At 51.2% G+C, this 15668-nt stretch overlaps 1 protein-coding gene across 3 annotated transcripts; it reads right to left on the reverse strand.

Annotated features, from left to right (window-relative positions):
- Positions 1–1468: 1468 nt before the first annotated feature.
- CATSPER4 (cation channel sperm associated 4) lies at positions 1469–15531 on the reverse strand. 3 transcript variants are annotated; one of them, XM_039230523.1, is made up of 11 exons: positions 15414–15531; positions 15215–15289; positions 14640–14783; positions 11058–11159; positions 6460–6557; positions 6182–6302; positions 5838–5971; positions 4410–4584; positions 3237–3448; positions 2729–2894; positions 1469–1942 (listed from the first exon to the last, which is right to left on the reverse strand). In XM_039230523.1, the coding sequence occupies exons 1-11, from the start codon at positions 15480–15482 to the stop codon at positions 1889–1891; spliced, it is 1350 nt and encodes a 449-aa protein (XP_039086454.1). In that variant the 5' UTR covers positions 15483–15531; the 3' UTR covers positions 1469–1888. The 3 variants fall into 3 exon arrangements, with proteins under 3 accessions (XP_039086454.1, XP_039086462.1, XP_039086464.1); XM_039230533.1 differs by lacking the exon at positions 1469–1942 and having other exon boundaries at positions 2828–2894; positions 3237–3444; XM_039230531.1 differs by lacking the exon at positions 1469–1942 and having other exon boundaries at positions 2823–3444.
- Between the last annotated feature and the right edge of the window lie 137 nt (positions 15532–15668).

Consider the following 15668-nt stretch of genomic DNA (forward strand, 5'->3'; position numbering starts at 1 on the left):
GTTATCCTGTCATGCTCCTGCCTCCAAACTCATTAGTACTTCATGCCTTTCAGACAATTTAGGGCTGGGGCTGGTGATGGCTGGGCTCACATTATAAGATTTTCCTGGAGACACTACCTTCTGTCTCTTCTTTTGTCACCTTCTTCCTTTCTCTCGCCAGCCAGAAGAGGGGCTATGAGAGCCCCCCAGAGGAGGGTAGATAGAAAGGGTATATGTGGGTACTCACCAGGAAGTCTGAGGGCTCCACCCCCAGTAAAGAGCAGTAGCAGCAAATGCCACTGGATGCCCATGGCTCTGCTGGTTGATGGTTCTGGAGAGCACCGAGAAGGAGTCTCGGCTTGAACAGGGGAACAGACAGCAGCTCCAAGACAGTGAGGCACTGCTGGCACTGCTGGCCTCTCTCATCTGCCTGCTGAGTGTACCACCCCATCCCCCACTGTCCAGACTCCTTCCCAGCTGGCCCCAGAGGGCTTTATGGGGCTGGAACCAATGCAGACCAGAAGGGGATGGAGGGTGAACTTTCCCATTAGATGCAATCAGTGGGCCTCTGGGGACTCCCATTCCAACTGGCAAATTGTCAGCCTTGGTTGAACAGCTGGGCAGTACTCTTGGCCTTCCGGGCTTCTCCCCTCACCCAACCCAACACAAGGGAATCTGAGTCTCAGGGACATGGATGACATTATGGGTCTTCCAACACTTGAGCTAAAAGCTGGCCATTTGATTTTAGAGCTGGAGAGCAATGTCACCCTCGCCCCGCTGCACAGGTGGGAAAAAGAAGGCCCAGTGACTCACCCAAGGATGAGAATCCAGTCCTCCAAGGCAGTTCTTCCTATTGCCCATGATTTCCACAGCTTTCTCAGACTCTGCATTACCCAGCTCAGGAATTTGGTGCAGCTCTCCATGGTCCTTAGTGTGAAGGTCCCAAGGAGACCTCATAGGTCCTAGGTTCTCCACTAGTCTTCATTCACTGGACCCACAAACTCCTCCTGCTATCTTGCAGCAAGCTTCAGTGCTCCTCTCCTCTGAAAAGGCTGCCGGGACCCATGCTTTGCCAGTCACTCTCCATTGTCCCAGGATAGAACTGCTTGTACCTGTATGACTTGATCAGTGGTGACCTCAACAGACTAGAGGTCTCCAGAATGAGGACCAGTCTTCTCTACGTTCAGTATGGGGGTGGGGGGCAGGTAGGTCTGTCTCCTTCATCAGACTGAGGCTCCCAACCATAAGGACCCCACCCCACCCCCAATCAGAGAAAAATTAGAACACTAAGGGCACAGATTATATCCTTACCATTAAGTCACAAATTTTCAGGGTGCAGATTCTCTCTCCCATTAGACTGGAAGCTCTAGAGGGCTGTCAGTAACTCTACCATCAGACAAACGGGCTTTTGAAGGGCATGATCTGTCTTGCCCAGCAGACTTGGGGCAAGATTGCCCCAAGGGGGTTGGAGAGCCACCAGTCAGATATATTGATCCCAACGCAAAACTTTATTGTCAATACACAGATGCCTGGCCCCACTGGCCTCACCTTTCTCCTCTTGGTGCTTAGGCCCCCTTAGGCCCCATCTAGCTCTGGCCTAATGCAGGGGACCAGGGATGCCCACCCTTAGGACAAACCCTGGCTGCCTTGGCTACCACCCCTGCTTGGTGCTCTTCCTTGCTGTAGGGCTCCCTCTCTTATCCAGCATCCTTGTCCATCTGAGTTCCTCTGGACCTGGGGCTCACAGGCACAAGCCCTGAGATGCCACCCCCTTCACAGCCCCAGGCATCTGCCTAAGTGTAAGGGAGAGGATGGGCTCAGACCAGGCTGTGCCAAGTCACACTAGAGATGCAGGAAGATGCAGCAGCTGGGTGTGCGCGCGCAAGTCCCTTGGCTCCCGTCCTGCCTCTCAGCGGCTGGTCTTGTGTTTGTTAAGGAGTATGTTTGTGGTGGATTCCTGAACCTGCAAACCAAGGGGTCTTCTTGTCGATCCCTCACCTTCCCATGGCAAACACTGCCTTACTCCTCTCCTCTAGCTTCAGAGGCTACCCCGCCAGGCCTCCCAGGGAAGTCCTTCATATGGTTGATTCTAGCTGCCTAGTATCCACTCCGAGCTTGGGAGCCCAGGCTGTGGACATTCACAAGGCTCCAGGTCATTCTAGCCCTGTCAGGTGGTATGGGAAGTGGAGAAAAGAAATTACATGGGTGCGTGCCTTTCTTTTTTAAGAGAGAGAGAAAGAGAGCACGAGCAAGGGTAGAGGGGCAGAGGGAGAGAGAGAATCTTAAGCAGGCTCTGGGTTCAACCACAGCACAACACAGGGCTCAGTCCCACAGCCCTAGGATCATGACCTGAGCCAAAATCAAGAGTCAGACACTCAACTGACTAAGCCTCCCAGGTGCCCCAGGAGAAGGCTGTTCTTAGCACCCTAGAGAGAACCCAGGAGACCCTCTGCCCCCAGTGGGCCTAGGTATCTGCCACTAAGCAGAAACTGAGCTGGCTCAAGCCACTCTGAGAAGGGGTAAGTTTGAAGGTCTTAAAGACATAAGTGGCTCGGTGGGAGGAGCCTGAAGGGAGTCGGCAGAAGTTCTCTGAGGAGGAAAGGGTGGAACCTAACCAATCAGCAGGAGGGTGCAAGTCTAGGAGGTGGCCTAGGTCTTGAAATAGAAAGTTTGACTTAATGGGCAGAGGCTGAGCTGGGTGGGGTTGCGGGCAAGCACTTATTGGGTAAGAGAGGGAAGCCACATGCACCTTTTCCCTGTTGACAAGCGCAGTGATCAAGTCTTGCTGGCGAGTCATGTCACAGATGTCCAGGGAGGACCCACTCGCCACCGACAGGCTCAGGGACAAGTGTTTGTGCATCAGCTCCTCCTCCTGCTCCTGGTTGAAGCGGATGGAGCGCACCTCCTCTACTATCCTGGGGAAGGAGGGGTGAGTACTTTCAGAGGGCTGAGGAGCTTGGAGGGGAAGGGGAAAGGGGGGGGCAGCCCCATCTCTTCCCTGGCATCCACCCCGCTCTGCCCTCCCCCCTCACTCCTATGGAGATCCAGGCCAAGCTGTGCGCTTGCGTGGGGTGGAAAAACAGGGTAGTCTGGGGAGTTCCAGCTCCTCCACCCGCAGACCCCAGTCAGGTCATTTAAACCTCTCTGGGTCCCAGGGTCTGTGTTATAAAATGGTGATGGCTGTGAGGCCAGGAGAATCTGAAGCTCTGCTCAGCCCGGACTCACGAGACTCGGGGTACCCCCAGTACCCGCCCTACATGTTGAGCTCATCTCGGATCTCCTTGTACTGCATCAAGTTCTCCTGTATTGCCTCGAGCACCAGGCAAAAGTTGTCACAGGTGTTTTCTGAGAGGTTAGACAGGTTGCCCCCAGTAAGTGGCTCCTGGGGGAAACCCGACATCTCCAAACGGGCGACCTCACAGTGCACCAGTGGCAGGTAGTTACTCTCAATCTCCTCCTCCTTGCCTGTCTGGGAAGGGGGAAATGGGGAAGGGGCAGGGCTCAGCTGGTACCCCTCCCCCAGGCCTTCCTGCTTGGCTTCAGGGAGGATGTGTCTCCTAGGACATCAGGGTTCTGATGCCCCTCATTCAGCTCCAACAGATCTCAGTCTCCCCATGCTGCTGGTGGGAGCTAAACTTCAAATGCGTAAGCCTTCTCCCACCTCTTTGAAAATTCTTACCCCTTTTTGAAACTTAGCACCCAATTTCGCTCCTGAGAAATCTTACCTGGCAAACTTCTAAAGCCCTGCTACTCTCAAGTCATAGCCCACACCCCTCAAAACTTTGGAAGTACTCCACCCTCCACCCCAACCAGCCTTTTGGAAGTTCTACCCCTGAATGAGTAGCGCTGTAGCTACCAATGAGGTCTACGTGTGTGCCAACTACTGTTCATTTCTCTACATGCTTCTCATAATAGTCCTATGAGAAAAGAACTATTAATATTCCCATTTTGCAGAAGAAATTGAGGGTTAAATTGGCTACCTGCCCAAAGGTCACCCAGCCACTCAGTTTTGAGTTGCCATAGAAGTAAGGCATCTAGGGGGCACCTGAGTGGCTCAGTCAGTTAAGTGTCTGACTTCAGCTCTGGTCTTGATCTCATGGTTCATGGGTTTAAGCCCCACATGGGGCTCTGCACTGGCAGTATGGAGCCTGCTTGGGATCCTTTCTCTACTTCTCTCTGTCTCTCCCCTCTTGTGTTCTCTCTCTCTCAAAATAAATAAATGAGCATTAGAAATCTAGGAAATCCATACCCCTCTGATGGCACTCAGGTAGGGGATGCTGCCTCCAGGCCTCAGACTTGACTTTCTGGAGGCCCTTGAGTGTGGAAGTGTGTGCACGCGTGCGCACACACACACACACGCACACACACACACTCAAGTCAGTACTCATACATTCACCTCCTCCTCCTTCTGCCCTCCCCATCCCACTCACCTCACTGAAGGTTATCTGATGCAGTTGCCCATGCTCGCCTGCCTTCATCATTTGCTCCAGGTTGGTGGTCACCACAACGACCAACAGGTTGATGCCAATGAAGGCACCGATGGTGATGAAGATGGCAAAGTAGATAGCACCCCCGATCTCCATTGCGTACTCTCTTGTCTCCATCCTGGAGATGGCAGACAGGGGCCCCATCACCTCCCTGGCTCTTTGAGCCTCAATTTCCCCATCTATGACATGGAGACATTATCTCAAGGCCTACTGGGCCTTCTGCTACCTCACTGCTGCTGTGCAGACCTATTGGCTGCTCCTGACTGTCATAGTAGCTGCTCTTTGCTGAGCACACAGGACCTCAAGCCAGCCCTCTAAGGGGATGTGGACATTGGCATTATCAAATTTAATCTATTGACTATACTCATTATTCATGTTTTTCTTATTTTAAAAAATAATTCACTCATAATAGAAGAATCAGAAGGAAGATATACAGGGGGGAAAAAGCCCATCTACTATTAATATATTGTTATGAATCTCCTACAAAACATTTTCCTAACGAATAGGTTTTTCTTCCTCTCTCTTTCCATACACACACACACACACACACACACACACACACACACACACACACTCTTATATATACACTCTGTGCCAGGCTGTATGCTAAGAGACTTATATAGATTTTCTCTGTTGATCCTTACAGCAATTCAGATACAGTTAATTATGGTAATTCCCAATCAGCAGGTGAAGAAACTGAGGCTTGGAAGAGAGAGATGAAGTCACTTGTCCAAGGTTGCGTGGCTAGAGTGACGGAGCAAAGAAACAAAGCCCAGCCTCCAGGCTACCTTTATTGCACACCTATGATTTTCACACGACCTACATCGTCATGGGTAATGCCCACAGAAGCCCTTTACCCACTGTGCTTCTAGTCTCACAAGAGATCAAAAGAAATCAGTCAGGAGGACCCACTTCCTAGAGTGGACTGGAAACAAATAGTGTTTAGACTTGATGGAAAAGAACAGAACTTGGTGGCCATCTATGGCCTAAAATGACCTTGGGCAGCAGGTGTAAGAATGAATGAAATGAGGCTCTGAGTTCCCAGGAGTCCAGGCAGTGTGGTAGGCTCGGATGGGGGCTGGGAGGCTGTCCTGAAATCACAGAGCTGCTCTCTTGCTCAAGGCCTACCCGGTTGTTTAGCATCATGAACAGGCCTGCAGTAGGACTTTGAATAGGTGGAATTTCAAGGGGAACAAGGCTTCCAGCAGACCACAAACCCAGAGGCTCCGGTCCCAGGGGTCTCCCTTTCCCCAGCTGGAAGTTCCAGGCACCCCCCTCTAGCTGGGCACACCCTCATCCCCAGCTTTGGAACTCCACCCCCACTGCCTTGCCTCACTGGGTTGGGGGCCTGGAAGCCCCACGGGCACTCACTGAAAGTCCCTGTAGATGTCCACCCAGCCATCTTGGGTGATGCAGATGAAGAGGGTGTACAGGGCAACCTGCATGTTCTGGAAATGCGTGGGCACAAATGCACCAAAGAGAGTGACCCCGAACACAGAGAACACCTGCGAGAGAAACCAGAGAAGATGCCTGGGCTTGACCCAAGGACCTTGCAGACAGGCCATGCACATGCCATGCAAATGAACACTGCCAAGGGAATGACAGGGAGTCAGGCCCATAGGCCTCTCCTCTTCTCCAGACACCCCTGAATCCCCAGTGACCTGGGGGCCCAGTTCAGGGAAGGGGAGCAGCTGAGGGGAGGGAGGGACACTGACCAGCATGAAGAAGAGGATGAGGGCCATGATATTGGCCATGTCAGGCACCGACTGCAGGATGACACGAATGATCCGGGCAAGAGGCTCCACCGCCATGCACACGTGCACCAGACGAAGCGCCCTGTGGCACAGCCTCTCAGGGGTGCCCCTCGGCCCTCCCCAGGCCCCACCTCCCCCCTGCCCCCTGACCTGCCCAGACTGGCAGAACTGATCCCCACCCCATCTCTTTCCCGGGATCCAGACACTTCCCCTTCTTCTCCCCAGAGTTCCCAGCTCACCTGAGGGTATAAGTGATAGAGATGACATCGAGTTCATTAATGAAGAACCCCAGGAGCAAGATAAAGATGATAAGGAAGTTGAGGATGTTCCAGCCGTCCTGGGTGGGGGGTGGGGGGTGGGCCAGCCCCAGTGGCGTCTATCAGGCCCAGCCCATGGAGACATCCTGGGTCTGCCCTCCCACCACCCCAAGGACGGGGGGCTCAATGCTCCTCTCAGAGCGGGGCCAGCCATCTGCCATCCAGTGCTGTTACTTATATGAATCCCCAAATGTGCAACAAAACACACATGCACTCACTGTCTCATATGTGTGTCTACAGCCAAGTGCAGGCTCAGAGACACACAGTGGAGACACTCACGTATACACAGCTAGTTCCTAGGCTGAGCACCCACCTGGGCTAGCGCACTGCTAAAAATGGCCCTGCCCTACAGTTAGGTGACAGGAGAGTGTTTGGATGTTCCAGGCTTTGGATGACACACACTACAATTAATGACACAATAAAGATAAATACTGATAAAAAACATTAAAGAACACTGCTTCCACAGCCAGTTCAGAAGTAAACTAGCACTCACTGTACAAGAGTGAGGGAGAGACAGGACATTTTTACAAGCCCTTTGTCCAGTAAGGCACAAAGTCAGAGGAGTGGGGACTGAGGAGGGGACCGAGGAAGGAACCTCGCATGTATGCAAAGTTCAAGCGCAGCCACTCAAGAGGGGAATTTATCTAACAAACAGTAGATGCATTTACCTTTTAGCCAGTGATCCCACTTCTAAAATCTGACCCTCCAAAACTCTGGTTCAAATACAAAATGACATCTGTGTAAAGTTGAAAACAACTAAAGGGTCCAGCAATGAGACAATGATTGAATAAGCCATGGAGCATTTATTCAATGGAGTACTGTGTAGCAAAAACGACGAATGAGAAAGTTCTCCATACACTGATACGGAAAGGTTGCCAGGATCCATTAAGAGACAAAAGCAAAGCGCAAGGGGAGGGAGAACAAAGGCAAAGGAAGACTAAAATATACACATATTAGCTTATGATTGCAAAATACACCCTGATAAACAAGAGATTATAAATACAAAAGATTACCTGGGGTGGAGGGGAAGGGATGAAGGGAGGGAGTGGAAGGAAGAATTCTTTCTGTGCCTCTCAATATATTTTCGACCCATCTATACCTGCATTAAATATTAAAAAATAAAACTTTTTTTTTTAACGGAAGAAAAAGTTGTTTAATTTATTGGGCAGTCCAGTGAACACAAGCCCTCCTGGAATCCTACATTTGGTGTGCCTGTGCCTACACATACCCAAGGAGATGCAAGCCTGCCTAGCCACTGATCCAGCTCTCTAGCCAGCCATTATTAAGCTCCAACTATATGCCGGACCCTGCACCATATCCTGAGGCTACAGGAGGATTTCTGCCCTGTAGGGCACACAATTTCCAGGAAGACAGTAAACTGAAACTCCCTGGGAGAGAGATTAAGAATCAGGGAGACACACAGTAACACCTAACCTGGCCTGGGAGAGGCGGGAGGACTTCCCGGAAGAGAAGCTATCGAATGAGTCTTAAGCGGTAAGCAGGAGTAGAGCAAATGAATAAAGTGGCAGGGAGCTTTCATAGACGAGAGGTCAGCTTGGACAGAGGCACGGAAGCGAGAAGCCGCAGTGTGCGCATGTGCGTGCGCATGCGCGTGCGGGTATGTGTTGGGTTCTGCAGCTGCAAGCAGTCTGGTAGCTGGACCATCGAGGGCAAGGCAGGAACGATGAGGCTGCAGAAGCAAGCAAGGGCCACATTGTGGAAGGCCTTAGGCACTATAAAACCTTTCGACCTGATCCTGTAAACAATAGGGAGCCACTGCAGGATTTTAAGGATACTTTGGCATGTGCCTTGGGGAGACTACTTTGATGGGGGGAGCGGGGGGGTTGGTAACATAGGAAGCTAAAGCAACATCCTAGTGGGAGAAGACCAAGCAAGAAAGAGCTAGGAAGGGGTAGCAAAGATAGAGGCGGCAAGACATTGGAGAAAGATTTAAGGTGGTGAAATAGTGATTCATAGACTGTGGGGGTAAGGAGGACAAAGGAACCCACAAGAGTAGAAGAAAAGTTAGAGCTGGGGACAAAACTTCGGGGATTCCTCCATGGCGGGGTCATATTTTGAGATATTAATTTACAGACTTTCCACTCTTTCTTGCATTTCCTCTTGCCCTCCCCTTGCCTCTGTGTTTCACCACAACCATTCCACAAGGAGGGGGTGAGGGAGGAGGAGGCAGAAGCGGTCTCTAACAAACCCTGGCTTGTGGCCCTGGGAACCCGGCTGCTGATGAGGGTTAGGGTTTAGGACATTAGTTCTCAGCCAGGGATGATTTTGCCCTCCAAGGGACATTTGGCAATGTCTGGGGACATTCTTGGTCGTCACAACTAGGAAGGTGCTAGTGGGGAGAGGCCAGGAATGTTTCAGAACATTGTCCAATGCGCAGGACAAGCCCCCACAACAGAGGATCACCCAGGCCAAAATGCCAATAGTGCCGAGGTTGAGAAACCTGGTTTAGGGGACAAGCAGAGTGGTTGGGAGGAGCACAAGATTCTCAGGCTTGCTTCGATTCCCTGGTCCTAGTGAAAGCCTGGGGCTTAGCCTTGAAAGTGCAGGCCCCCTGGGGCTCCTGGCTGCTCAGTCCATAGAGTATGTGACTTTTGATCTTAAGGTCATTTGTGGAGTTCAAGCCCCACACTGGGCGAGGAGCTTACTTAAAAAAATAAAAAGTAAAAAAGAAGCATTGCTAAGAAACGTGCAGACCTCCTAACTGCTGCTGGAAAAAAAAAATCTCAAGAAGATACACAGGAGGAAATGTTTTCTCTTATGGAACAGACGTCTGCCTGCCTCCTAGGGCTAATTCTGATAAAGTGGAACATTGAAACGTTCACAAAAAGCACGGTACCGACTCCCCTCAAGTGTGGAAACACCAAGAGTGTGCTCCATCCCATTCAATTTTCTGTTAATGAAGATCTTTGCACATGTTATTTGCATAAGGAAGTCTTTAAAAAATTTTTTCTTTAATGTTTATTTCTTTTTGAGAGAGACAGATGTGAGGAGAGGGGCAGAGAGGAAGACACAGAATCCAAAGCAGGCTCTGGGCTCTGAGCTGTCAGTACAGAGCCTGCCATGGGGCTCGAACTCACAAATCATGAGATCATGACCTGAACCAAAGTCAGGTGTTTAACTGACTGAACCACCCAGGCGCCCCTGCACAATGCAGTCTTTAAGACACCCAGATTTCAGCAATGTTGTTCTGGGTTCTATACCATGTTCTCTGAACCTCTAGCCCCTGGAAAGCTTAGAATTCTAATTGGTTGTCCTGTTAATGGTATTTAAGTGGTACCATTTATTTATTTATTTTTTAATATTTTTATTTCTAGGAGAGAGAGAGAGAGAGACAGCGTGAGCAGGGGAGGGTCAGAGAGAGAGGGAGTCACAGATTGAAACAGGCTCCAGGCTCTGAGCTGGCAGTCAGCAGAGAGCCCGATGCGGGGCTCGAACCCACGAACCGAGAGATCATGACCTAAGCGAAAGTCGGACGCTTAACCGACTGAGCCACCCAGGCGCCCCTAAATGGTACCATTTAAATAGGGGCGCCTGGGTGGCTCAGTTGGTTAAGCATCAGATTTTGGCTCAGCTCATGATCTCGTTAGTGGCTTGTGAGCTCGAGCCCCATGCTGGGTTCTGTACTGATCGCAGGAGCCTGCTTTGGATTCTGTGTTGCCTTCTGTCTCTGCCCCTCCCCTGTCCCCCCCCCTCAGAAATACACGGTAAAAAATTATTTTAATGCTTGAAAAAAATATTTTAAGTAATCTCTACACCCAACATGGGCTTGAACTCACAACCCTGAGATCAAGGGTTGCATGCTCCACTGTGTGAGCCAGCCAGGTGCCACTAAAAGGTTTTTAAAATTTTATTCACTTATTTATTTTAATGTTTATTTTTGAGAGAGAGAGAGGAGGAGGGGCAGAGAGAGAGAGGGAGACACAGAATCTGAAGCAGCTCCAGGCTATGAGCTGTCAGCACAGAGCTCGACGTGGGGCTTGAACTCATGAACCACAAGATCATGACCTGAGCTGAAGTCGGACGCTTAACTGAGTGAGCTATCTAGGCGCCCCTCTAATAGGTTTTAAAGCCTCTTCTCAAACATGGTCAAAGGCAAAATAAATCCCTTGACTTCAGAAATGACTTGACTGTAGGAGTCTGCGCAAGTGCTTACAGGGGAGGGACAGAGAGAGGGGGATAGAGAGAGAATCCCAAGCAGGCTCCATGTGGTCAGCCTGAAGCCCAATGTGGGGCTCAACCTGGGGCTCAAACTCACAAACCGTGAGATCATGACCTGAGCCAAAATCAAGAGTCAGACGCTTAACTGCGCTGCCCAGGTGCCCCAGTACAAATTACTTTCTGCCCGATCACAGACATCTCAGAAGTAGTCGGTCTCTCTCTTCACACAACACAAAACACACACACACACACACCCCCTCAGCTTGTAGGACCAGAAGCCCAGGGGTGGGGTGCAGTCCCTAAGGAGTTGGTGTGATGGCAGGGAGGGCCCAGGATCTCACCTTCCAGAAAATCCAGAAGCCATTTAACCAGCCGAGGAGAACCTCACAGATAAGGATGGTCAGCACAATATCATCTATGGTAGAGAACAACTCATAGTGTTTCTATATGAAAGACAGAGAAAAAGAGAGGAGGGGAGAGGTCAGTGGAGCAGAGCCTGGGTGTAGCCTGGGAGCAGGGGTGTCTGCGGGGTGGGGGTTTGGGGGAGGCAGGCCCGGAATCCTGCTGCTCTTCATCTCAGCAACTCTGCAGCTCCCTTTAGTCCATATTGTCCACGTACATGCCAGGCACGTGCTAAGACCCCACGTGTGTCATTCATGTCAGCATCACCGTTGTCCTCCAAAGTGGGCTTTATTCCCATCTCACAGACGAGGAGTCAGAGAGGTGCCTGAGGTCAGACAGTTAGCAATGAAGATTGTTGTCTGACTATAAGCCTTTAGTCCTAACCTCTGGAGTAGGAAATACTTGGAAAAGGGAGGTGGGGAGAGGTGGAACGGGCTCCAGGATTGGAAGGAAAAGCCCTGGCCGCTGGGACAGAGGACACCAAGCCCCATCCTTCCTTCTCTGGTTGTCCCAACCACTCCGGCTGCTTCAGGTCCCAAATCTCCCAGACAAGGCCTGACCGGCTTCCTATGCATCCCACCCCCCGGCCCACTCATGCGTCTAATTCCCTGGGTGAATGGACTGATGGATGGATGACCATGACCTTGAATTCTATTTAAAATTCAACTCACTGGGATGCCTGGATGGCTCATTTGGTTAAGCCTCCTACTCTTGATTTTGTTTCAGGTCATGATCTCATGGTTCGTGGGATCGAGCCCTGCATTGGGCTTTGCATTGACAGCATGGAGCCTGCTTGGTATTCTCTCTCTCCCTCTGGCCCGCCCCGGCTCTCAGGCTCTCTCAACATAAACGAATAAACATTTTAAAAAATCCAACTCATTTTTCCCCAATCTCCCATGAAGCTGTAATCTTCCCATAGTTTGTGACCCATCTCCACCCTGGCAGTTACCAAAGTTCCTTGGACTCCTCCCTTTCTCCACTTCCATGGCCAACAGACTCAGTGCCTCAAGGTTCACTACCACACGCGGAGGCCTCCTAGTATCCACAACCTTGCCATCACCCATATCTGCTGGCCAATGAGAGGCTGGGCAGTTTCTTACATCCAGATGGGAGGTTAAGGTTATGGGCTCCCTGGCGGTTCCAAATTCCCAAAGGGAGTCATGGGGCAGGGATGTCTGTCTATAACAAGGAAGAACTTTGTCTCCTCAACTCCACCCCGCTGACTCCTGGAGGCAATAAGCTCTCTGCACTATTTGATGCAAGATCTTCCTAAATAGTCCTCCTACCTTCCCCAAGTCATGAGCATCTATGGCTAAATCAGAGTTGCTTCCTCTACCCACAAGCCTGCTATGGCTCCCAATGGCTGGCAGGACAAGGTTCAAAACCAGTCTGGTATTCCCAGGCTTCTAGGATCTGACCTTCATATCCTACACCAGAACTTTTAGCATTTTTGACTGGGACCCATAGTAAGAGATGAATTTTGTATTTCACATCCTCCCTCCTTTCCCCTTCCCCACCCTCTCTCGCGCAAGCGCACGTACAATTTCTATTTCATTCTTTTTCATTCTACTTCATTCTGTATCAAAATGCTGGTATCTGCAGTCTGAACTGATTTCACGATCCGTTGAGGGGTTGAGGCTGCCTTGTGTTCTACTCATGCTGCCATCTTGGCTGTTGGACATCTGCCTCTACCACGTAGGAGGCAGCTCCCGTCAAGGCCACAGGCATTAAATCCAAGGGAAGCTCCATGATCCTTCTCTGGCCTCCTCTCTTGCCTCTTCTGGCCCTGGACCCCCTTCTTGACAGCACACTCTCCTGGGTCCTCTCCATTCCCCTGGCCACTCCTCCTCAGTCTCCTTTCGTGCCGTCTCTTCCATTCTCCATCCTTCAGGTGGAGGCTCTCCTCAGAGCTCTGTCCTGGCCTTCTTCCCTTCTTACCGGATATGCTCTTCCCAGGCAATCTCAGCTACTCCTTTAGTGTCTGGCAACCATCCACTTTGGAATCTTCACCCCCGAGCTCTCGGCGGGATTTCAGAGTTGAGCTCTAACCTCTCACTAGACATCTCTGTGTAGATTGCATGGGCGCCTTAAATGCTACTCAATTCAAATTGACTTCGGCAGCCTCCTCAAACCCACTCGTTGTCCTGTGTCCCCACGGTCCCAACAAACAGCACCATCCCCACACAGTTACTCAAGCCAAGTGTAACTTCTTGCTCTCCCTTTCTCTACATGTGTGAGTTGATGATGTATGTTAAACAAGGTGGCATGTAATAAGCGCTAAGTGTTTGCCACACAGAAAAGCAGTCAGGGAGGTCCATGGATTCATCTGCTAGAGAGCCTCAAATGCACATGAACTTTTTTGCCAACAGCTACTGCCCTAGTTCAAGACCCACCATCTTTCACTGAACATCACAACACGGTCTTGCCTGGACCCTCTTTTCCCGTTCTTGGCACCCTCCCTTCCGTGGTCCACACTGTAGCTGCCAGAGTGTTTTCTGAAACACATGTCTGGTTATGTCACTTCCGTGCTTTCAACCCTTCCCTGGCTTTCCAACAACATAGGATAGAGGCCATCCTCCTTAAGATAACTTAAAGACCCCACACCGGCTAGCTGATGACCATTGGCACCACACTGGACGTTTTTAAAACACTGATTTCAAATAGCAGAATTCATGTATATGCCTTGTAAAGAAAGTAAAACACCGATAAGACCAAAGTCATACTGGACTTCCAGATGGACACACAAAACTCATTCACAAGCTGTTTTCCCCACCCTAAACATTCCTTCCCATCTGTCTTTCCCTGGTCAACTCCTACTCATTCTTCGTTCCCAGCAGAAGCATCCTTTTCTCCAGGAAGGCTTCCCTGACCCTACAGGGATGCTTACTCTGAGCCCCCATGCACTTTGACAACTCAGGCATTTGTAATGACATGCTTAAGTCTGAGACCGAATTGGGGTCTGCTGTGATCATGTCTGGAACCCCAGCACAGTGTGATCCTCACTTAGTGACCATTTATTAAAATGGGTTACCCTTGGTGTGCCTGGGTGGCTCAACCGGTTAAGCCTCCAACTTTGGCTCAGGTAATGATCTCACGGTTCATGGGTTCAAGCCCTGCATCGGGCTCTGCACTATCAGTGCTTAGGATTCTCTCTCTCTCACTGCCCTTCCCTCATTCATGCTTTCTTTCTCTCTCAAAAATAAATAAATTAATTAAACAAATACACACATAATGGGATCCCCTTCCCCAGCAGGGACTCATTTGTCTGCCTCTGCTTACACCATTTTTCTCCGGCCCTTCTTCTCTACAAATCCAATGCCTTCCTCATATCTGGGCCCCCTCCACCATGAGGTCTTCCTTGATCTCTAGTTCCCTGGAACATCGGAGCAGACAGGCCCTTGAAGACCATTCAATCCAATCACCATGAACAGATGAGGAGCCTGGGGCCCTGAGAGAAACATGCCTCGCCCAGCCCCTGCCCCATTAGATCAGTGCGGGCAGAGGTGAGGCTGGAGTCCCACCTGGCCAAGGAAGGAGTTGGTGCGCAGAGCAATGGTGATGGCGTTGACCACCAGCAGCAAGGCCAGCAGAAACTGGAAGGCCGGGTGACGAAGCAGCTGCTTGATGTACATGCGAGTGATGAACTCCTGCATGTCCCAGGTATCCTGGGAGAGGGTGGGGGACCTTCCTTCAGGCAGGTGACACTGTGGGAGGCCTCTGCCTGGACGTTTGTTCTCAGTGAATGGGGTCCTGGGGGGGGCACTCTAAGGGGAGAAGTTGCTGAGATGGTCATGAAACAGAGGCATCAGTGTAGGGGTCACTACCTATCTGGCTACTAAAAGGAGGTAACTGCTGGGGGGATCATCGCAAGGGAGACTTCAGTGGTCTCTCCCTGGGGAGCACCGCCAGGCGGTCACTAACTACCATTAGGGGGTCAACACAGGGGTCACTGCTAGGGAGGGTCCTCAGGGGAGGGTGTTTAGCAAATAGAAGGGGCGGAGTTATTCTGGTGGCCTGTTGCCCCCTGGGCACAGCTGCAGAAGGGTGACTGGGGGTTGGGGGGCGCTGCCAGCTGCAGCCCAGTCCCCCTCCTTACCTTCGCACTAGTGATGTCTCTGCGATTGATCAGCACTTGCTCTTCCGGCCGGGCGTAGGGTTCGTGAGCACCCCTCTGCGAGGGTGAGGAGAGGGCCCATCAGTACAGCCACTGCCCTCGGGGACCCAGTGCGGTGCTCCTGTGCCCCACCCCATGCTGGCATGCCCAGCTTGGGTGGGCCAAGGCAGGGGCCACCTACCATGACATTTAAACGTTTGATATTGGTGTCGGTCCATTGCTGCCACCAGGCCCTTCGGTTATCCATCATAGCTGCTCAGTCTCCTCCCACCCATCAAAGAAACTTCATTCCAAGTGGCCTTGCTCCCCCTTGTGGTGAGATCATAGAGGACTCTGTGACCTCCAGCTGGTCTGCATTCCACCAAGGAATTCTGACAGCAAGAGAAGCTCCTCCCACTGGTCCCCAGGAGGAAGCCAGGGAGACTAAGGGGCTGGG

Source organism: Hyaena hyaena, unplaced genomic scaffold (assembly GCF_003009895.1).
Source record: "Hyaena hyaena isolate Hyena2069 unplaced genomic scaffold, ASM300989v1 scaffold_3, whole genome shotgun sequence".
Lineage (NCBI taxonomy): Eukaryota > Metazoa > Chordata > Mammalia > Carnivora > Hyaenidae > Hyaena > Hyaena hyaena.